Below are 24,145 nucleotides of genomic sequence, written 5' to 3'. Positions count from 1 at the left end.
GGATCACAATTCAATTCGTAGCAATTACCAAAATAATATCCAAGGTTCTGTTTTCAAGTGGGTTGCACACAGTGTGAAAGATTGACCTTGCAGAGCAGTTCAGGCTGTGGGCATGTCTTTTCTCTACAGTGCATGTCAGAAGGGCTGAGCAGCTCGGCGTCTGAAGGAGCCAGGGCTCTCACCACTCATGGCTGGGGAGAACCACACACTGGTCACTGAGTTCCTCATCCAGGGGTTCTCAAAAGTGCCTCGACTGCAGGTGCTGCTCTTTGCTGTCTTCCTCATCCTGTACGTGGTGGCCCTCTCTGGGAACCTACTCATTGTGGTTGCCATCAGCACCAATCCCACCCTGCACACACCTATGTACTGCTTCCTGGTCAACCTGGCAGCAGTGGACATTCTCTGCACCTCCACGATTCTGCCCAAGGTGCTGGAGAGCCTGGTAGTCCCGGGAGATACCATCTCTTATGGGGGTTGCCTGGCCCAGCTCTTCTTTTTCACCTGGGCCCTCGGGGCTGAGCTGCTACTTTTGTCTGCCATGGCCTATGACCGGTATGTGGCCATCTGCCGGCCGCTGCACTAGAGTGTTGATGGGGCCCAGGGCATGTACAATGCTGGCCATGGCTGTGTGGGCGGTCAGCCTTACCAACACCAGTGTGAACATGGGCCTTATGGTGCACTTGCTCTTCTGTCACTCCAATGTGGTTGAGCACTTCTTCTGTGAGATCCCCCCACTCCTGAAGCTCGCCTGTGCCCCCACCCACCTCAGTGAGGCCATGGCCTTTGCTGCAGACGTGTTCCTGGCAGTGGGGAACTTCTCTGTGACCCTGGCTTCCTATGGCTGCATCATGGCCAACATCCTTCGAATCCACTCAGCCTTGGGCAAGAGCCATGCCTTCTCCACCTGCTCCTCCCACCTCTTGGTGGTCTCCATGTACTACTCCACGGTCATCTACACCTACATCCGCCCCGCCTCCAACTACTCACTGGATAGGGACGAGGTGGTGTCCATAATCTATACCTCTGTGGCACCCACATTGAATCCGCTCATCTACACTCTGAGGAACACAGAGGTGAAGGCAGCCCTCAGGCAGCTGATATCCCCTCACAGCTGATGGCTGGTCCCTGTCTGTTTATCCAGGCTTAGGGGCACGGAATGTAGGAGGCACTGCTGTGATTCTGCTTTCAAGGTACACACCAGCACAAGTTGGTGAAGAGGACCCAGGACGAGGTGTGACACAATCACACGCTCAAACTCTGAGGAGTCCCTTTCCCCCAGACCCTTGGTTTCCTGAGGCAGAGAACTCTGCTTTGTGAATTATGAAGTCCTAACTACATTGAAGAAGCTACCACTAGCCGCCCTCTCTGTTCCCCCAACAGGGACACGACCTCCTCCAGCTCATGAGCACCCGCTTCTCCAAGAAGCCCACATTCCAGTTCTCTCTCAAGACACAGGCCTGGGGCTGCAAGATGGGTAGTACCTCCCTCTGTGGCAGCTCTTCCTGCTCACACCCAAGTGGGCCTTTGCTGTAGTCCTGGTGGGCAGCCATACCTGTTCCATCCTCCTGTCCTAGGCCCTGCAGTGGTTTGTGGGGACTGGAGGGAGGCAGGGGTTTTTAAGGGGATGGATTCTTCTTCTTAGCAAATTCTCCAAGAGTGGTATCTACTTATTTACTTTTAAACACTTGTTTAAGGTAACACTTTGACAAGGCTGTTGCAGAGACTATAATGTAAAGGTGCCCCAGGCAGTAGTGTGAAAAGTCTTCAGAGATTACTTCTTTCTTGTCTTCTCCCTCCTCCACCAGCCCACAATCAAGTCAGCCTCTTCCCTGTCAGTCCTGGGCTGGGAGGATTTGGACACCCAGGAGGCTCTTTGATGCCTTACCTTCAGTTTCCTTAAGAGTTAACTGTGCAGGGTTGGGGGCAGGACATGGTGGGCGTGTATGTCTGGGAGGAAGCAGACAAAATGGGCCATTTGAGGGAATGGAGCTCTCGATCCACCAAGCAGCTGACCCAGAGACATCCTCTGCCTGTCCCGGACCCTCACTCACTTTCGAGTGTGGCAGCAGCACCCTCCTCAGGTCCCCTCAGCACCCTGAACTTTCCACGAGGGCTGTCCTCACCACACTGCACTGTGGTGACACATAACTGTCTGTTCCCCCCATACTGTAAGCCCTTGAGGACCAGGGTGACATCTTTTCCACTTCTAATCCCTGCGCCAGGCACATGACAGACACCTGTTTGGTATCAGCTGATGACTGAGTGGACGATGCATTGGTGGTTCACACCAAGAAGACCTTAAGACCTGGTTTTTGGAAGGCCGGCAGAGATGTTTTGTGATATGGCTAGTCTGGGGATGGTGACAATCCTCTTTATTTTTCCCTAATCGGAAGAAAAATGAAGAGCATTGTCACCATTTCCAGAGGGTGGAGGGGCAGAGGCATTAAGAATTGGCTGTGCAGAACCAAAATGCAATCTCGGAACCTGAGTTTTGCACAGGAGGACACAGGATGCTGGCTGGTAAACAGAGCCTTGTTGAGATGGGTAGCGATTGAGTGGCTGCACTGGGGTCTGGAGCTCCAGATTTTTGGCTTTGACTGTTTCTCTGCTCCAACCCCAGGGGAGGCGGCTACAGAGGGAGTTTTCAGAGGTGAAATCTGAGGCTAAAATTCTGTGTGAAGAGTTGCCTTCTTCTAACTCCAAAATCAGGAGGCACTCTGCACTGAGGAATGTCCAGAACACCCAGGGAGGACCCCTGGGTAGTCCCCGAGGTGACCTCACTTCTATCTCACTCACTCCTTGAGGAGGGCAGCTGCTGCCTGGGTTTCTGTTGCTCTCTGTGCTGTAGGAATTGCCTTAAGATGACCCATCACGTTTCTTTTCATTACAAAGGAAATATCTATTTTATTGTAATAAAGTTGGAAAATAAATATGTAAAAAAAGAGAAAAAACTTGTAGTTTGAACCAGACACAACCATTATTAATATTCTGGTGCATTTCAGTCTTTTCTGTCTGCATATATATTTGCAGACTTATGCACACTTCAGTAAATGTGGAATTGCATTGTACAGTTTAAAGAATATTGTGTGAATATTTACATGTCATTACAGATTTCTCCAAATCGTTTCACAATGGAAGTGCTGTATTTCATTAATGGTGCAGGGATGCAGTTTTCATCTCAAACTCATCTCCCCTCCAGACTCAACAGACTTTCCCACCATCTCTGTCTCTGCTAGTGGGCTCACCATTACCTCAGACTCCCACCCTAGAAACTGAACTCTTCCCTCCCCTCATGTCCTGATAATCAAACTTTTGTAGTTGATGTTGTTAGGTGGCATTAAGCCGGCTCCAACTCACAGCAACCCTATGTACTACGGAACGAAACATTGCCCAGTCCTGCACCATCCTCACAATTGTTGTTATGTTTAAGCTCATTGTTGCAGCCACTGTGTAAATCCATCTCATTGAGGATCTTCCTCTTTTTTGCTGAACCTCTATTTTACCAAGCACGATGTCCTTCCCTGGGGACTGATCCCTTCTGACAACATGTTCAAAATACGTGAAACTTATTCTTGCCATCCTTGTTTGTAAGGAGAATTCTGGTTGTACTTCGTCCAAGACGGATTTGTTCGTTCTTTTGGCAGCTCATGGTATATTCAATATTCTTCTCCGACACCACAATTCAAAGATGTCAATTCTTATTCAGTGTTCCTTATTCATCAACCAGCTTTCACATGTATAGGAGGCAATTGAAAACACCATGGCTTGGGTCAGGCGCACTGTCTTAATTATCTAGTGCTGCTATCAGAGAAATACCACAAGTGGATGGCTTTAACAAAGAGAAATTTATTTTCGCACAGTCTAGTAGGTTACAAGTCCAAATTCAGGGGGTCGCCTCCAGGTAAGGGCTTTTACTTTTTGTCAGCTCTGGAGGAAGGCTTCCCCTGCTCAAGGAGCTTTTCAGGTGCAGGGATCCCGTTGAGACAGATAGGGTTAACTCTGCTGGCGGAACAAAAGAGCTGTTAAAAGATGACCATCTAAGAGTTGGGTAAACAGGAACCACACCTTGTCAACATGAGATAAGGCTGAAAACAACCCATGAATTACTATCTCCTTCTTAGTATTTTTCTAGTCCCTTTCCCATTTACAGGCTCCCACATGCATAGAAGAGCAAAGTATGACCGCTGTTTAACCTTCTTTAGCCCGAAGATGGTGATGTAGTGCTAAAGATCAGTGTGCTTGCACTATATCCCATAATAAGTGATGCCAAGGGCTGCCGAGAGGACTCTCTTTTGAATATCAGCAGGTTCCATCTTGGATTCCAGATGTGCTCACAACCTAATTAACATGCATTGCCATTATGAGAAGTACTACCTCTTGAAAGAAGCCCGCTAAATATTCATTACTCTATTGTCTCCACAGAACCCATATAAGCCCCAGCCTTGCTTCCCTTTTCTAGTCAGTCTTTTGGAGAGGCTTAGATTCCCGCTGACTGCTTTTGCTTGACTCAAGCAAAATAAAGCTTGCTGAAGATAAAGTTTGTCTTTCGTGTGTGTTCTTAAGACAAGAACCCTTTGTGTTAGATTGGCAATTGATAACACCATGTCCAAAGGACACGCTCTGCTCCTGGTGCTGCTTTCTTGGTTGTATGAGGTCCCCAACTCTCTGCTTGCTTCCCTTTCCTTTTATCTCTTGAGAGATAAAAGGTGGTTCAGGCCACACCCCAGGGAAACTCCCTTTACCTTGGATCAGGGAGGTGACCTAAGTAAGGGTCGTGTTACAATCCCACCCTAATCCTCTTTGACATAAAATTACAATCATAAAATGGAGGACAACACAGCATACTGGGAATCATGGCCTAACAAAGTTGATACACATGTTTTTTGGGGGCATAATTCAATCCATGACACACACCTTAGTCTTCAAGGTGAATCTTTGCTTTTCAACACTTGAAAGTGGTATTTTGCAGCAGATTTATCCAATCCAGTGCATCCTTTGATTTCTTGATTGCTGTTTCCATGGGTATTGATAGTGGATCCAAGTAAAATGAAATCCTTGACAACTTCAATCTTTTCTCCGTTTATCACAATGCTGCTTATTGGTCCAGTTGTGAGGATTTTTGTTTTCTTTATGTTGAGGTATAATCCATACTGAAGGCTGTGGTCTTTGATCTTCATCAGTAAGAGCCCCAAGTCATCTTCACTTTTGGTAAGCAAGGTTCTGTCATCAGTATAAATTTAATATTTTCCCCATAGAATCCTTCAATATTGCAACTTGAGGCTTGAATTTTTTCTTCAGTTCTTTCAGCTTGAGAAATGCAGAGTATGTTCTTCCTTTCTGGTTTTCCATCTCCAGGTTTTTGTACATGTCATGGTGATGGGGTGGGGGTGGGGCAAAAAGGATGACTCTGAAATCTCACCTCAGTGAGGAAGTGTACAGAGGCACCAACACTGAGTTGGCACGTTCAGTTTAAGACACCTGAGAAGTGTCCCAGTGCACTTGAGGAGGGTCTCTAGACATACACTGCTGCTTGTTCTGGGGACGCCAGAGGCCGGTGGGAATGTGTCTTGAGGAATCCCAGCTTGTGGAAAGTAGAACAGGAGGAGCTCCCAGCACCGTGGGTTGGGTGGAGTCAGGACAAGGGGAGAAGGAAGAGGGTGCGTCTGCTGTGCAGAAGGTGCCTGAGAGGTGAGTCAAATTGAAAAGGTGTGAAGGTACATTGAGGAGACTTCTCTCTGGGAACCCCCAGAGGGTTCAAGTCCCAGGAGGAGCACACAGGGCAGAGTAAGGGGACAGGGGGTTGAGAAAGGAGGTCCTATGTAAGACAATCTTCAACAAGCTGGGTTGCGAGGGCAGGAGATGTTGGAGGACTGATCTGCCTTTTTGAGTATTTGCTTTTAATATGTGACACTGTGGGAAAATATTAAATGATGCAGGAAGCATCAAAAGAAGATGGAAGGAATACACAGAGTAAGTATGTAAAAAAAAAAAATTGGTCGACGTTCAACCATTTCAAGAGGTAGCATAGGATTAGGAACCAATGGTACTGAAGGAAGAAGTCCAAGCTGCACTGAAGGCATTGGTGAAAAACAAGGCTCTAGGAATTGACAGAATATCAATTGAGATGTTTCAACAAACAGATGCAGCACTGGAAGTGTTCACTCATCTATGCCAAGAAATTTGGAAGACAGCTACCTGGTCATTGGACTGGATGAGATCCATATTTATAATTCCCAAGAAAGGTGATCCAACCAAATGGGGACATTATTGAACAATATCATTAAAAATACATGTAAGCAAAATTTTGGTGAAGGTCATTCAAAAGTGGCTGCAGCTGTGTATCAACAGGGAACTGCCAGAAATTCAGGCCAGATTCAGAAGAGGATGTGGAACAAGGGATATCATTGCTGATGTTGGATGGGTCCTGGATGAAAGAAGACAGTACCAGAAGGATGTTTACCTGTGTTTCATTGACTATGCAAAGGCATTTGACTGTGTGGATCATAACAAATTATGGATAACATTGCAAAGAATGGGAATTCCAGAACACTTAATTGTACTCATGAGGAACAAAAACTGCTCAAGAGGCAGTTTTTCGAACAGAACAAGGATACTGTGTTGTTTAAAATCAGGAAAGGTGCACCTAAGGGTTGTATCCTTTCACCAAACCTTTTCAATCTGTATGCTGAGCAAATAATCTGAGAAGCTGGACTATATGAAGAAGAACAGGGCATCAGGATTGGAGGAAGACTCATTAACGACCCATGTTATGCAGATGACATAACCTTGCTTGCTAAAAGTGAAGAGGACTTGAAGTACTTACTGATGAAGATCAAAGATCACAGCCTTCAATATGGATTACACCTCAACATAAACAAAACAAAAATCTTCACAACTGGGCCAATTAATAACATCATGATAAACAGAGAAAAGATTGAAGTTGCCAAGGATTTCATTTTACTTGGATCCACAATCAACACCCATGGAAGCAGCAGTCAAGAAATCAAAAGACACATTGCATTGTGCAAATATGCTGCAAAGGACCTCTTTAAAGCGTTGAAAGCAAAGATGTTACCTTGAAGACTAAGGTGCGTCTCACCCAAGCCAGGGTATTTTCAATCGCATCGTATTCATGCAAAAGCTGGACAATGAATAGGGAAGATGGAAGAAGAATTGATGCCTTTGAACTGTGGTGCTGGCGAAGAGTATTGAATATACCATGGACTGCCATAAAACTAACAAATCTGTCTTGGAAGAAGTACAACCGGAATGCTCCTTAGAAGCAAGGATGACGAGACTGCATCTTACATACTTTAGATATGTTGTCAGGAGAGATCAGTCCCTGGAGAAAGACATCATGTCTGGAAAAGTACCGGGTCAGCGGAAAAGAGGAAGACCCTCAACGAGATGGATTGACACAGTGGTTGCAACTATGCGCTCAAGCATAGCAATAATTGTGAGCATGGTGCAGGACCAGGCAGTGTTTCGTTCTGTTGTGCATAGGGTCACTATGAGTCGGAACTGACTCGGTGTCATCTAACAACAACATGTGACACTGTGAGAAGGAGCCCACAAGGGGAGATTCAAAGGTACAAGAAAGAGGGCAGATGGAGGAGGGACATTTGGAGAAGGCAGGCGTGGTCGGGCCATCACAGGGATGGGGACAAGGTTGTGGATGTCAAGGCCCCTCTGCCTGCCCCAAGCCCTGTTCTTCCCATAACTTTCATTCCTGCCTCTCATTTATTAAACGCTAAACACTAGACAGAACACTGGCAAGGTTTCTACATATGTCATCTAATTTAATCTTTATAACAGCCGTAGGAGGAAGTATTCACGTTTTACAAATAAAAAATTGAGGCTGACATCACCTAAGTAGCTTGCCCATAGACACCCACCAAGCTCACCTTTTGTTAGGGTCACAGTGTCTATCTTCTCTCCAGCTAAGGTTGTCAGCCTTCACCTCTGTGGAATCCTCCTAGTCAAGAGCCAATGGGAGAAGCTCAGAAGTCAAACCTGGCAGTCGCCCAACTTCCTCCCCTCACCCACATATCTCATGGCACCAAGTTCTTAAAATCTCTAAGATGATGCCCTCATCACCATCCCCACTCGGCCCCTGTTTCTAATGATTCCTTCCCTAATTACTACAAACTCTTGTGAGCTGCTCCCACTGCCTGCAGCCCATTTCCAAACTGCCCTCTATGCTGCCCTCAGGGTGAGCTTTCTTCTCCAGCTGAGGAGCCTCCACTACTACCATGGCTTTTGAGCTCACACCCCAGCTCCTCACCTAGCACACATGGCCCTTCCTTAATTGGCCAGCCTTCCCATGCCTCAAGTCTCCAGCCCTGCCTGGGTCTCACATCTTCCCTGCCATGACCTCAGTAGAATTCTCCCTGTCTCAGCTTTGTCCATGTTAGGCTCTGATTCATCTCAGTATCTCCAGCCCCAGGGCAGGGCTGCCCAGGTGAGGCAATCCATGATTGAGGAACGGAGAAGTGAGGGACCCAGGGAAAAGGAACTGGACTTGCTGTCCACAGGGACCTACCACATCCCAGGGCAGTGCCAGGCACCTCAGTGTGTTATCTGATTTTATCCCAAGATGCTGGAAGCTGTTCTCGTTTTAGTTGAAGATGCAAATGTACACAATGTTCACATTTATACACCAAGATGCTGTTTGAACCTTTCAGGTGGTGTGTCTGGTTTCAGGACGTCTTATTCCATGAGGGGTGCTTCTCTCCAGGGCTGATGAGGGCATGATGTCCACATCATTGCAGAAGTCATCTCCAAGCTGAGAGTGTCACCTCCATCCCCACTCCAATGCCAGCTCTGCTTTCCTCTTCCTACGTGTACCTAAGGTCAGGCCAGGCCTCTGCCCAGGTGTTCTGGGGCTTGCACTTGATGTACTGTCTATTCTCTTGCTTTTGCCAACAAGAGCCCAAGGTTGATCCCTAAGGTAAGCCCAGAGATGAGTCCTGAGGTGGAGCCTGAAGTGGGCCCTGAGGTCAAGCCCAGGTGGCCAGAGCTCTCCGCACCACTCTCTGCACCAGGAGCAGCATGGGATTTGGGTTGTGGGTTGGAAAACAGAGTCTGGGCTGGAGTAGGGACCAGTCAGAAACAGATGGGGGTATGCAGAGTGGATGAGGCCCTAGGCCACGGTGGGAAGAGTAGGGCTGGACCAAGCAGTGAGGGAAGCAGGTGTTCTATACTGTGGGAGAAGGAAAAGTCTGCACAGGAGCCTGGACAGTGGTGATGGGAGAATGTGACATTGTGGAGTCCATAGGAGTGGCAGGGGGGATGGCTGACAACGCAGGTCCTGCTGAGGCCCAAGGGGGTGGAGGGACCGAAAGTGTCCTGTAACCTGGCCTCCCTCCAGAGCTACACCCTCTGAGGGATTTGGGAGACTCCTTTCACTGTAATGGGGCTGGGTTTAGCATTGACTTTGTAGATGTACTGTCAGGATGAAGTGGGTTAACACAAGAACAGTGCTTGCAACAGTACCTGGCACACTGTGAGTGCTCAGAGTGGGTCAAAACCAAAACAAACAAACAAAAAACAAACTCACTGCCGTTGAGTTGATCCCGACACATAGCAACCCTATAGGACAGAGTAGAACTGCCTCATGGGGTTTCCAAGGAGTGCCTGGTGGATTTGAAGCACCGACTTTTTGATTAGCAGCTGTAGCTCTTAACCACTACAGTTAGAGCTTCCTTTGGCCCATCTCAAAGAAGTCCCTGTCCCCAGCCTCCTCTCTATGTCATGTGCTCACTTCTGTCCCCTCCATCACTTTACCCCATTCACAGGATCTGTCTTGCCTTGGAATCACCAGCTTTTGAATTATTCTGCCATCCAGGGGGCTGGGAGGAGCCCTGGTGGCACAGTGGTTTAGAGCTTGGCTGATAACTAAGAGGTCGGTAGTTAGAATCCACCAGCCTCTCTTTAGAAACCATACAGGACAGTTCTACTCTGTCCTATAGGGTTGCTATGAGTCAGAATCTACTTGACAGCAATGGGTTTAGGAGGCTGGGAAACCAAACTGCTCGGGCCAGTCCCCACTTGTAATAAGTAGGTCTGTGTCTTGAGGTAGATTCTGTCCTCCTTCTGGGTCTCAGTTTTAGCATCTGTAATGTGGGGCCTAGCTATGTCGTCTCCAAGAAGCTCCAGCTATGTTTCCACGAAGGGAACAACACTTAATGTGTGCACTTGGCTGTTGTCACCTGCAGATACCTGCCTAGGGCTCCTTGAAGAGTGGGCACTGAACTTTGAAGAACAGACTCTGTCACCATCTCTTGCCTCTGACCTTTAACATTTAGGTGTGACTTGCCACACACCAAGTGGAAGCCTGCAGAAGCACGAAGGCTGCCACCCACATAGAGGTTACCTCCTCCCTACCTGGTTCTGGGGACCATTGTGGTCATAGGCCAGTTCCCAGGCCCCTGGGACTTCCAGAGGCTTCTAAGTGGTGGGATCAGGACCTAAGATCCCAGCAGGTTGACATCCTCACTTGGTTACATCACACTGCAGAGCCACCTCAGTTTAAACCAGGCAGTTCTTGGCTCCAGAGGTCACTATGGATCCGAGCACGGAGTGCCACATAGGGTCTGTGAGGGCCCCGAATGGCTGCTTGTGTACCGAGTCCTCCAGTGGTGGCTCATGGCACACAGGTGAGGTATAATTGCAATGTTCCTAGGATTTCAGAGGAAGCCTTTTTTCTTTTTTCTTCATCACTTAGAAATGATGCTGTGTGTTTATTGATGATTATGGACTTTTTTCTACTGGTAATGTTAAAGATACTCTTTTACAAAATTAATGTAGCCAAAGCAAAGACTCAGTAATCAAGTCTAAGGATGAACTGAGTTAATTCAAGGCTTTGTTTGTGAAATTCTTTTTATTTGATGGGATGTGCTTTTAAAAATTATTTTTATCCTAGAAATATACATGTTCCTTGTTAAGAAAAAAAAAAAATCAAAAGATACTGCAATAAATAAAGAGAAACAAAAAGCTCACCAGAAATTTCACCAATCAAGAACACACATACTTACATACACTCACATGCCTAGGTTATAAATTATAACTGAGCATTTCTGATTTTGGGAGATAAGTTTTCATTATTTTCACCATTAACAGAAAACCTGGCTCCTAGAAGGGAAGGGGGTCTCAGAACTCACTGGCCCCTGGCACAAGCCCCATGAGTACCGCAGCTCTGTCAATACTAGGCAGTGGTGGGTGGGTCGGAAGCCTGGGGCTGTGCAGTTATGACCCTGTCTCCTTTCCAGGATCCCAGCGATACCTCAGGACGCCTGCCAGAAATGTCAAGGGCAATACTGCTCTCCTCAGAGGCAGGTGCTACTTACATCTGCAGCCTATGCTGACCTTGGGGAGATGAGACAGGATAGAGGCTGGCTCTTGGGCTTGGGTTGCACATTTGCTGTGAGGCTGTCAGTCATGGTTACAACAGTGAGGATACATGCACTTGTGGTAGGAAACCCTCACAAATGTGGTTTGTTTGTAGACTTATCCACAAATTCACGCATGATCACAATATATATGGTTTACACCCACCTCCCTTTAAGCTGAACATTCAACATCATTTGAATTTGGGATGGAAGAAACAGATTCTCCTACTCAATAGTAAATAACACTGTGATTTCAATTCTTCAACAGTTACATTGCATTCTCAGAAGCAGTTTACAGATTGTCTGAAATGGCTCAGTGTGTCTGCACGTGTGTGAACCATGCCTGTGGTTGGTTGGGTGCAGGTCTCATACCAAAACCAAAAACCAAACCCATTGCTGTTGAGTTGATTCCAACTCATAGTGACCCTGCAGAGCAGAGCAGAACTGCCCCACAGGGTTTTCAAAGAGTGGCTGGTAGATTCGAACTGTTACCTTTTGGTTTGCAGCCTAATGCTTGACAACTACGCCACCAGGGCTCCAACGGATTTGAAGAGGGCAGATTTTAAAAGACCATGAACAGGGCCAGAGGGGTTCCATCTCCATTCTGAAGGCAGCAATTTGCCACAGCCATGTGACAAGAGGGAGGGAAAGCAGCTGGAGATGCCTCCAGCACCTAGCTTGGGTGGTTGCCCTCCTCAGCTCCCTGACCCCGCCCTGCCCTGGCCAGAATCATTGTGTCAGGACTGGGCATTCAGCAGGGCAGAAACAGCAGCTTGTGCTCCAGGAAACCCCTGACCCCCTGCTCTGCTTCCTCCTGTGCCAACTGCCCTTGACCCTCAGCTTGTTTCTGCTGCCAGGACAGAGTCGCCTCTTGCTTTTTTGGTGTGAGTCTGGGGTGGACCATTGTACCTTTCTGTTCTACTTCCTGACCAACCACACCTGACAGCCGTCTGCCCTTGGTGACTTGGCTCTGTCTCCTGATTCTGGGTCCTATCTTACCCCTGATTCTGCCCTTCTGCCTTCCCTTGGGCTGGTCCCAGCACCCCAAGACAGCCCTTCCTCTCCCCACCCCGAGCCCCCGGCTCCATGTCAGGACCCTGCTGCTTATTGAGGCAGAAACTCACATCCAGGGCAGATCACAGGGCTATGGGAAAGGTGATAGGGAGGAGTCTTGTTCTGGGCAGAGAAAGCAGGATGGTACTTTGGGAAGAAGCATGGAAGAGGGGAGAAAGGACAGATTGGACACTTAGGCAAGGTGGGACCACACAGACCTCTCGTGCCTCCAGGCCTCGTCCTCCAAGCAGGGTGGGTCCTGCAGGGCCCAGAGCAGGATATGAGTGTTCAGGGGCTCAAGTGGGATGTGGCGTGCTCAGGTACAGTCTGGGGAGACCACACTGCTGTATGAAGAGGTCAGGTGGAGGCAAGAGTGCACAGGGGGAAGGCAGTTGGGAGACCCTTGGAAGAGAAATGGAGGGAGGGTTAAATTCTCCTGCCCTTCACCTGCCTGTTTCTTCCAGAGGAGTTTGTTAGCTGATGATGGTTGAGTTTAACAGAATATAAGCTTATTTTAAATTCTGGGAGAACCTGACATATGGGGGTATCTTGACCTACCCATACCGACTTTTGACTTAACATGCTTTTATCCAGCTCAGTTGTAGAGCAAGAAAGAGCCTCAACAGACTAGTCAAAGACCCTAAGTAATTAGACACTGGTGACAGAATTTGTCTTGCAGGGATTCTCAGAGATGCCACAGCTTCAGGTCCTCCTCTTTGTCCTCTTCCTCACCCTCTAGACCGTGGCCTTCTGTGGCAACTCCCTCACTGTCACAGCTGTCATCTCCGGCTCTGCACTCCACACTACCATGTTCTTCCTCCTGGTCAACTTGGTTGTGTTGGATGTGGCCTGTGCCTGTGCTGTGGTGCCCAAGCTGCTAGAGATTCTGGTGGCAGAGAAAAGAACCATCTCCTAAGAAGGCGCATGACTCAGATGTTCTTCCTGTCATGGTCCATGGCTACGGAGGTGCTGCTCTTCACTGCCATGGCCTATGACTGATACTTGGCCATCTGCCAACCCCTACACTACAGCTCCATGATAAATTCCAGGGTGTGTGCAGTGCTGGTTGGAGCTGTGTGGAGCATCAATGTGCTTGGTGCTGGAGTCAATACCTGCCTGATATCGAGGCTAACCTTCTGCGGGCCCAACATGATAGACCACTTCCTCTGTGAGATCCCTTCACTCCTGCTCCTCCACACATGTGAATGACATCATGGCGATCATGATGGACATCTTTGCTGTGTTGAACTTCCTGCTTACCATGGTGTCCTACTGCTTCATCATCTCCACCATCCTGAAGATTCGTATGGCCAAGGGAAAGCACCATGCCTTCTCCACCTGCTTCTCTCACCTCATCCTGGTCACCATGTACTACTCCACTGTTGACAACACCTACCTGAGCCCAGGCTCCAGCTACTCCCGAGGGATGGGCAAGATCATGACTATGCTTTACTCTACAGTGAATCCCACCTTGAACTCTCTCATCTACATCTTCAGGAACAAGGATGTCAAGGCAGCCCTCAAGAAAGTCTTTACATTCTTAGTAGACAAACTGTAATTACATTGTTTAAATTAAGAAGGGTGTCTCAGAGAAGCTGAAAATTCTAAATTATTCTAACCTGAAGTGTATTCATTAGGTGCCATACATATTGGGAAGCAAAATCTAAATCAGTTGACACACAGTTCCTCCTATTTAGGAACATGTGATGTAGATAATCTTGACTTTATTGTTGTTAGTTGTTGTTGAGTTGGCTCTGACTCATGGTGACTTTATGTATAACAGAATGAGAAGTTGCTCGGTCTGCGCCATCTTCATGATTCAAGTTGATGTGTTTTGAGTCCACTGCTGAGGCTATTGTGTCAATCCATCTCATGGAGGGTTTCCCCTGTTTCTGTGGGCCCTCTATTTTCCCAACCATGATGTCCTTTTCTAGTGATTGATCATTCCTGATGACTTGTCCAATATAAGCGAGTCAAAGTCTCACCATTCTTGCTTCTAAGGAGAATTCTGGTTGTATTTCTTCTAAGACTGATTTTGTTTGTTCTTCTGACAGTTTACAGTATATTCAACATTCTTCACCAACACCACATTTTGAATGCATCAATTCTTCTGTATTCCTTTTTCATTATCCAAATTTCACACACATGTGAGATATTTGAAAAGACTATGGCTCGGGTCAGATGCACCTTAGTCATCACGTAGACATCTTTGCTTTTTAAAACTTTAGAGAGGTAATTTGCAGCAGGTTTACCCAGCTGAATATGTCATTTGATTTCTTGACTGCTGCTTCCAAGGCCATTGATGGTCGATCCAAGTAGAATGAAATTGTTGACAACTTCAATTTCTTCTCCATTTGTCGTGATATTTATTAGATCTTGAATTTAGACCAACACAAATAGGGCACCTAGAAACCTCTTTGGCATTTGACAAATGTTGAGCATAAATACACAGATATTTGCCTCAACTATTGGCAGTAATGGTGCACTTTGTGATAATGCAAAGTGAAAAAGCAGAAGATGGCATATATGTGGTTCAACCACAGGACTATCACCAGCCTCAACTGCTCAATGATGAGCCCAATAATGGGCCCTGAGGTTCAGGAGCTGCGCTCAAGCCCCATTAAGTGTGCTTTGTGTTGTAACTTCCCCCCCCTAATGCTGTCTAATAGTTTGTGACCTCTTCTAGAGATAGACTGGGTCTTTCTGAAACTATACCAGGGTCAGGCCCAGTGCAAGAGCTAGGTGCATGTGAACTGAGTTGGACGTGACTATAAAGGAAGAGAGGGCCATGGTGGTCTGGTGGAGGGGATTAGATAAAGGGCTGGAGACATTAAGGGAGGTGAGATCCAACACATTATAGAGTTGCAGGCAGCACAGGAAACTAATGGCTTAAGGTCATGGCACTGTGTCCTACATCCTGTGGCTCTGGAAGTGGCTGAATGTCGAACACCACATTGACACCTGCTGGGAGCGTTATTAGTGGTGACACAAAAGACTTGCAGAGAGTATACAATCACTGCACGTATAGAGTCCTTTCCTGGGTGAGTTCACCGGAAGTTCCTTCTGCCAAGAGCCAACCCAGCGTGTGGCTTCTCCCACTCCACATATCAGAGTAGTTAATACTTAGCTCTGTAGGGACAGAAGCAGAGCAGAGTTGCCTTTGTTAAGGCGCCAGGGCAACACGTGGATGGTACCAAGGAAAGCAGACCTTGTTCAGCTCCAGTTCTGCAAGAAGCACTGTGAGGAGAAGATGAGTGCGCAGTTCCTAAATATTAGGAGTATAAGCAGGGGCTATGCAGGAGAAGGCAAGCATCCCTTGGATAGATAAGGCTGAGAATTTTACCAACTCCTTACAGAAAAGAAATTGGAAATTAATGTCATTTCCATGGTAGAAATTACTTGTGTGTGTGTGTGTGTGTGTGTGTAGTATATTTGGGCTTTTTTAGAGTTCAGTAAATTCTTTAAATTCAAATTTCATAGTGTGGGTAATCTTTACAATTGGTCATTTTGTGGACATGAAGCATTCTAAACTAAAGAGCATTTCAGATACTGTTAGAGAGATTAAGTAACCTGGGTTGAGGAACCCCATCTTGACAGCCTATTCAAGACTCCCTGGTGGCCCAGGAAATCCAAACACCTTAACAAATGGGGTCTAAGAACATGTGTGCCCTCTTGATGTTCTGGTGTTACAAGTTATTGTAGGCTGACTGGGGAAAGCCTCAGGGAAAAAATAAAATTCTAAGTCACCCGCCATAACGACAAGAAAGAGGAGCGCACCCATAAGATGAGAGGTGGAGAAGACAACCCCTTAGGGACATAGAAGATTGACAACCAGAGAGTGATTTGAGAGATGTGGGATCCAGGGGAGAGCACAAAGAGAGGCCCCATTTGGCCTCTCCCTCAGGAGCAGTGTGTGTGTGTGTATGTGTAATATGAGTGTGTTAGTGTGTATGTCTGTGGGTGCGTGCTTCTGAATACGTGTGTAAGTGAATATGAGCGTATGTGTCTCTGAGTATGTGTGTGTGAGTTAGTTTTGTGTTTGGTTATGTATAAGGGTATGTATTTGTGTGCATGAGTGTGTGTGCATGTGTAAGAGTGTGTAATGTGTCTCTCAGTGTGTATATGAGTGTGTGTCTGAGTATTTGTGCAAGTGTATGTGAGTGTGCATGTGAGTGTATGTGAGCTAGTGTATGCATTGTGAAAATGTATGAATGTGTTGTGAGTGTGCATGCACACACATGTGTTAGCAGTCAATATTCTGTGTGATCACTGCCATTTGCTCATCATCTTCACTTCTCCTCTGGCCCATGAACAGCTAGAGGGCTGTGATATGTCAGTAGTACCCTGGAGCCCTGCCCAGTCTTTGGCACTGAACGAAATTCAGTAAGTGCCTGCAGATTGACTAAATGAAGAGGCTGTTCTCCTCCTGCACCGTAAGAGTTTCTTTGCCTGCAGGATTTGTGAGGCAGATCTGTAAACATCACCTACTCATTATCCTTTTCCCATTGATTTGTAGTTGGAGTCCTCTTTTGTTCACAGGGTCCCAGAGAGGACATTTTCTGGTGCAGAATGCAGAGACTAAGCAAACAAGGAGGAAGAAAGGGGGTGGAGGTAAAGTAGAGGGATAAGGGGAGTAGCAAGGAGGGTAGGGAAAGCATGAGGGACAATGGATGGGAGGGTGGGATGGACAGATGGATGGGTGAATGAGTGGATGTGAATGGGTGGATGGATGGTGGATAGATGGAACAGGAGAGTGTGTGAGAAGGCAGGCAGATGGTGAGTGGGTGAATAGAAGATGGATATGGTGGATGGGAGCATTCAAAGAATGACAAAGAACTTGAGTTTGTACATGCTCCTAGAATACAAGCCATCTTTTCTTGAAGAGAGAAGGGATGTCATATCACCAGTCTTTGTCATGATGAGTCATTGGCCACAGGCTGGAGGTTGAGCATAGAAGCAATTGTCAAAAGGTTTCCACATAGTCAGCACAGAAGCCTGAGCATGATTTTGGAGGGTTTTGTATGATAAAACCAGTGAAGTGGTACTTTTTTGTGTCTGTCCAGAAGAACCACAGACTGGCCACCGCTCTCTAAAGTGCTACCCATGAGGTATTAGCTGCAGATAAAGTAGGTGTTCAGAAACAAGGCAGACTCCTGGCCCAGTGGGCCCTAAACTTTCCTATTTCATATTTTGTTCAAAGGTTATGAGGATCTTGCTCACCAACTCCTGGCCCCACAGCACACATAGTAAATCATACACACACACACTTACATATACATACTCAAACCTCAAGGGACAGAAAAACTCACACCATTAACAGCATTTGTCAAGAGCCTCCTACACTGAGTAGATTTTATAGCTGAGGGAAAGGACTAGAAGGAGACATAGAAAGGCCAAGCACTCACACAGCCCTGGGGTCAGAACCCTCATGACATTGTACAGTTGTAAGTTAGGCTGTCTCCATGTGTCTGAAGTCTCAGGAAGAGGTGGCACTTACCTGCTGATGGCCTTCCTGTTGTGGGGCCCCTGTGTTTCCCCCCTCGGTCTGCATGATGGCTTTCCTCTCTATCTGCCCTCCTCCTTGCCTTGGCTTCATCCCGAGTTTTCGTATGTATTCACTCCTCTAATGTTTTTTAATGTAAACCTGTACCAGACTTCAAAAAAACTTCAGCCTTTGGCCCTCCAATACCAACAGGTTAAAACACATATTGTTAAATATAAGCAGATCTAAAGTTTGGCAGAATTACATGCATCACCTGATGTGTCCTGGATGAACCAATAGAAGTACTTCATATATTAGAAAAACCAAGTCTGGATCAACCTAAGAAGTTACCCGGGGGAGACACACAACAGCTTAACTTATGCTACTAAAATTGATCAAAACCAAGTTTTCATTCTTTGCTTTATAAATTCAGCTTTTCCAGATAAGAAATATCTTAGCACTTACATTGCTAATTAGCCATTTTCAAAGTGATTAACAGATTTATTTTCCTACTAATTAATTATTTTACAACTCCAAATAAGAGATGATGAAGTGTCAGTATTCAGTATGAAATAATTAGCTGTTAGATACATGAATGCTTTCTGAGGAAGATAAAGGTGACATGATCTGTCCAATATCGAGGAGACACCAGGGCCTGCAAGATGGGGACTGGAATCTGATCAGAAACCAGCCAGCCCTTGTCCAGCCAACTGCAAATCGTTTCTCATTTGGGCACCGTTTCCACTGAGAGCGTTTCTGTAGGCACAAGGCAGCTGGGTCTTACCCACAGGAACATGAGTGAGGGTGTGTCAGAGAAGAACAACTGGGGTGGGCCTGGTGGCCTCTCTAAGGGACACTTTCCTCTTTGTGAAGTTTCACTCCCCTTTCGGACCTTGATGGGTTCCCTCTGGTCATGGTTCTCAGCCAAGTATGCCATCTTTCGGAGACCCAGTGCAGGACTCCTGAGGGTGTGGTGGCTTCCACGGTTACATCACCCAGCCAGGGCTGCCTCTACTTAAACCAGGGTCACCTGCTGCCAGCAGTGTCTCTGGATCCTGGAGCATCAGACTGTGGCGGTGCTGGAGCTCCTGGTGGGGAGAGAGTAGTGGCCTTTGCCCCAGGCTAAGGGACATGGATGTGTCCTCACTGTGAGCGGCAAGAACCTCATTTGCTACGTGGACACTGCTGGCAGTTAAGTTGACCTATTTTAGGGGCTTGGCTGGAATATTTCATGAGACAGAAAAAAGCCTTTGGTGTGCATTGCTTTTAAAAATTATGCTGTGCCTTATCTCTACCTTTGTGGTGATTAAATTAGAAAGAATCATTTCACCTAGCCCTAGGGTCTTCCCAGTGTCAGAAAGTTTCTTTGACACTACTAATGTTTAGTGAGGAAGTCTGCATTTCAGTATTGAAGAAAAAGGTGGATAAGGTAAAGGAAGAGTTGGGGTTGGGTGACCTGTCTACCCCTTGGGCTCTGTAGCTTAGGGCACAAGGTGGCCTGGAGTGGGGGGGGTTAGGTGGGGGGAGGGAGAGCACAGCCACACTGCTCACTCATTCTCTCTGTGTGTGTCTTTCTCTCTGTCCCTTTCTCTGTGTCTATTTGTCACTCTTTCTCTTCTTCACAGTGTCTGCAAGAATGCCCAGGTAGGTGCTTCATGTTTATGTGATTTTCCCCATCTTTAGAAAATGAGGCATTTTGCTTCCAATAAGAGCTCATAGAGTCTTGCCCAAGGCTGCACAAAAGCATGATGGACAGGCTTCAGAAGTTATTCAGGAACCAGCAATGCTGGATCCCATCTGTGGACTCTCCTTCTCTGGGGGGAGGGGGGTGTGCTCATTCCCTGACCACATCTGATCCAAATCCGCCCAAGCCCTTTGGTCCCACCAATGCTCCCAGCATTGCACCCACTTTTGGGATCTCCTCAGCAGGCCCCACCCTCCCCACCATGCCCCCCAGATCCTGCATGGAGCCGGGCATGCTCCTCCTGTGAAATGCAGAGGCCCCCATCATTTGCTCACACCCGCTGGGGCCTGCAGGGTTGAACCCGGCCCCTCAACCCCACACAGGCAGGTGCTTGGCTTGTGTCCAGCTACCTCTGGGAGGCATTTGAGGTGAGCATGAAGTGAGAGTGGCTTTCGGACAGGGACACAGTCCTGAAATTCATGGCCCATGGGATTCTGTCAAGCATAGTAACCTCAATCAGTGTTCTTCCCCGGTTACAGAGAAGGGGTATTGGGGTTGTGTCTGGAAAAATTCAGGGTGCACAGGTAAATTTGAATTTCAGATACACAGCAAATAACATTTAGGATAAATATTTCACGTACAATGTTTGGGGGCATACTTACACTAAAAATGTACTCACTGTTGATCTGGGATTCAGGTTCACCTGGGCGCCCTGTGTTTCTGTTTGTTGGACCCTGCGGCCCTCGTCTGTACACACAGCAGGATCAGTGATTAAGAGCCAAGTTCTTTGGTGGGAAAGGCAGACTGGTTGTGTTGCCCAGCCTAGCCCAAATCCTGCGTGTCCTCTGCGGGAGCGAGAGGGGCTGAGCTTGGAGTCTTCTCAGGCCTGTGGCAGCAGGCTGACCTGCTACTGGTAGAGTGCTTCGTGAGCCCCACCATGACTGCTGACTCCCACATTCTATCTGCCTGCCCCCTGGAGTTAGTAGAACTGAACAGAGAGGCCATCTGGGAAAAGGCCAAAATGCCTGCCAGGAGTCGTTTATTTGCTTCTTTTTATTACACTTTGTTTTGTTTTTTAAATGGGGGAAGATGGGGGACAGCATACTACAGATAGCACTGGTACAAATATCAGCAGCCTGAGTGGAGTCCATGCCACTGGGGCTGAATGATCTCTGAAGAGACGGCCACTCAGTGGCTGTTTACCCTCTGGGGCACTGTGGTGTTCCCCTCAGGCCCTCACACCAGTTTGATAAAGTGAATCTGGGAGGCCAGTGTGGCCCCTGGAGCTCATGCAATATATACTAAAAGCCCCAAATTACCAGGACAGTGACCACACTCACAGCATCTTTGTACGTGACTGCATGGCATAGAGACAACAACAGAAAGCTTTCTTTATGAGCATGAGAATCATTTCCACCGGTTATGATGCTAAGAATCATATGAACCAGTTTATGATGAGACAGAAGAGGACTAGTTGTTCCATACACTCCCTAAGGTAGGTTTTGAACCCACTTGGCCCGGATTACTAGGTACCTACCTAACCTGTAGGTGCATGCCCACCTGAGTCAGGTTGGCAGGAACACCTTTATGGCCAATGCAAAACCACTCCTCCGTTCTTGGAGTGCACCTGCACCCAGGGAGCCAGGCACCATGCTCTGTTCACCACCCACCACTGAAGGTTTTGGCAGCTTCGTCTTGTCTTCATCAGGAACTCATCTGGCCAGGAAGATGCTGGTTCTAGACCGTATGCCCAGTCTCCTGGCCGGCTCCAGAAAACCATGGAACCCCTGTGTGGGGTTGAGGACAGGGTCGGAGAAGAAGTCTGACCTGCTCACTGCTCTCCGGGAAGTACCTGGGGCTCCAAGGTTGTTACAGCCCCAATGTTCTAGGAAACCCAGTCCACACACAAGCACAGAGCACAGCTTCAGGGTGGGGTCCTTCCTAATCTCCCTCCTGCCATGTCCTTCTGTGGCTGAGGTCCTTCCTGTCCTGATGACCTCCTCTCTGATTGGGGGTCCTGGTGGCAGGTGGGGGCTCCTGGGTTGCCGGACATCTAGCTAGAATGACATTTGGTAGCCTTCCTCTGCCTCAGTGAAAAGGGAAGTGTGTCATTCATGGAGATCTAACACTCCCTGTTCTTGAACAGTGCCCAACACCTGCAGCAGACTCTTCACATGTTTATTCTGTGAGTATGTCTGTTTGTTCCTTGAAAAGCAGCATCATCTTTTCCTCTGCCCTCCCCTGCCTTCCCTCTCTAGTCCTATGGCCTTTTCATCCTGTTGACCCCATTTCCCCCCTCAGGTGTCCTGGGTGCCCATTGTGGGTCTGGTATCTGGTTTCACTGACCAGAGCCCCCCTTCCCACCTCTCTTGTAGAGTGGAGGATTGCTGCCATGGGGCACCCTCTGCTCTGCAGACACTGTGACTGGGTCACAATCAAGCACCTGAAGGTACTCGGGGATGTTGAGTGTTCTCAGTTTTGATTCATCATTGTACATCTGGCCTCTGCTAGGCATCCGTCTGCCCTTTGCTTGGTTTTTCCCTTAATTAGTGAGCCAGGAATGTGAATGGAAACTTTAAAATTCCTGCTTTCCCTTCCACAAAGGGTATCTCACTAAATGGAGTTGTTTATTTTTTTCATTTTCCAGTTAAAAATCAAGTCTCTTGGACTCCTGATTAGGAACCTGCACTCCCTGAGGGGTCCTGGCAGATGCAGCCCAGCTACTGCCCATGGCTGTGGGGAACCAGACAGTGACTATGTTTGTCCTACAGAGCTTCACCCAGGACCCCTGGCTTGAGGTGGCCCTCTTCTGCCTCTTCTTCACCCTGTTCACAGTGGCCTTGGGGGGAAATAGCCTGATCATTGCAGCCATTTGCTGCAGCTCCAGTCTGCACATTCCCATGTACTTCTTCTTAGTCAACCTTGCTGTGCTGGACATGGTCTGCACCTCGTCCATCCTGCCCAAGGTACTGCAGAGCCTGATTGCAGACAGCACCATCTCCTTCAGAGGCTGCCTCAGCCAGATGTTCTTCTTCACCTGGTCACTGAGCTCTGAGCTGCTACTCTTCACTGCCATGGCCTATGACCGTTACCTGGCCATCTGTCGGCCGCTGCACTATGGCGCACTCATGAGTGGCAGGGCCTGTGTGGTCCTGGCAGCCTTTGTGTGGGTCACTGGTGTGTTCAACGCCTCCCTGCTGACCGGCCTGGTCCTGCGGCTGAAATTCTGTGGCCCCAACGTCATTGCACACTTCTTCTGCGAGATCCCACCTGTGCTGCTCCTGTCCTGTAGCCCGACCTTCCTTAATGATGTCATGACCATCACTGCAGACATGTTCCTGTCAGGCCTGAACTTCACGTTGACCATGGTGTCCTACAGTTGCATCATTGCCAGCATCCTGAGCATCCGCTCAGCCAAGGGCAAGCGCCGTGCCTTCTCTACCTGCTCCTCCCACCTCATTGTGGTCACCTTGTACTACTCCACTGTGCTCTACACCTATGTCTTGCCAGCCCTTGGCTCCACTGGGCTCCTGGACAAGGCTGTTGCTGTCCTATACACCACTGTGACACCCACGTTGAACCCCCTTATCTACACCCTGAGAAACAAGGAGTTTAAAGCAGCCCTTAAGAAACTCTTCCCTTGTTCCCCTAAATGACTGTGAAAAGAGGAGAGGCTCGGTCTGACCTTTAGAGCACCACATCATTTCCCCCACGGAGGACTGTCAGGCATGCTCTGGTGCATTGCTCTCACTAGCAGGGGCATTGAGACATTGGGGCTCTTGTCTAAAGGGCTCTTGGACACAGAGGACTGTATTTGTGAAGACTGTGTTTAATGCCTGATTTATGAATCATATAAACTTGATAAAGTTCTACTAAGCCTTTAACCACTGACTACACAACTAATGAATTAAAACATACATTTTGTATACTAAATTTTCTTTGATGTTGAAATGTTTCTTAGACTCATTTAGCCAAATTCCAGTGTTGGTTAAATCACAAACAAAATATTCTTTTAAATGCTTCAAATGCCTTAAACAACAAAACATGGTCAAATCATCACAGTGATGATAAAACTTATTATACCATCCCTAATATTTTTAAAGCTATTATCAAAAGCTTGGTGTCATAGGTTCGATTGCTTTTAATCTTTCCAGTTTTTGTTCTGTATTTTTCCAGGGATTTACTTGTTGACGTGGTCTGAAAGAAAAATAATGCAGTTTTAGACTGGAGAGTTAAAGACCCATTTTGATTTTCTCTTTCCCATAAGACAGGCATTAACTATCTCCCGAGGAGTCTTGTTTCATTTTAACATATCAGAGGACAAAATTGGGCTGTCGGATCACCAGTGTCTGCCTAAGGGTGAAACTGCTGTGGCCTTTGACCTTCATCAGTAACTGCTTCACATCCTCTTTACTCTCAGCAAGCAAAGCCGTATCATATGCATATCACAGGTTACTAATGAGTCTTCCTCCATGGTATTTCATTTATGTCGTCCACTTTTTGTTGTTTAAAGCTAGGGTAAATCTGTTTCCCGTA

The 24,145-nt window shown here is 47.4% G+C and overlaps 1 protein-coding gene and 1 pseudogene across 1 annotated transcript; both read left to right on the top strand.

Annotated features, from left to right (window-relative positions):
• The first annotated feature begins 187 nt into the window (after nucleotides 1-187).
• On the top strand, nucleotides 188-1,115 carry LOC100672943 (olfactory receptor 13A1-like; annotated as a pseudogene).
• Nucleotides 1,116-22,338: 21,223 nt separating this feature from the next.
• LOC100673520 (olfactory receptor 13A1-like) lies at nucleotides 22,339-23,265 on the top strand. Its single transcript, XM_003419706.3, has one exon. The coding sequence runs from the start codon at nucleotides 22,339-22,341 to the stop codon at nucleotides 23,263-23,265; it is 927 nt and encodes a 308-aa protein (XP_003419754.1).
• The last annotated feature ends 880 nt before the right edge of the window (nucleotides 23,266-24,145 follow it).

The sequence above is a fragment of the Loxodonta africana genome, chromosome 16, assembly GCF_030014295.1.
Source record: "Loxodonta africana isolate mLoxAfr1 chromosome 16, mLoxAfr1.hap2, whole genome shotgun sequence".
Taxonomy (NCBI): domain Eukaryota; kingdom Metazoa; phylum Chordata; class Mammalia; order Proboscidea; family Elephantidae; genus Loxodonta; species Loxodonta africana.
Note: the sequence above shows the minus strand (reverse complement) of the source record. Positions and strands in the feature narration are given on the sequence as shown.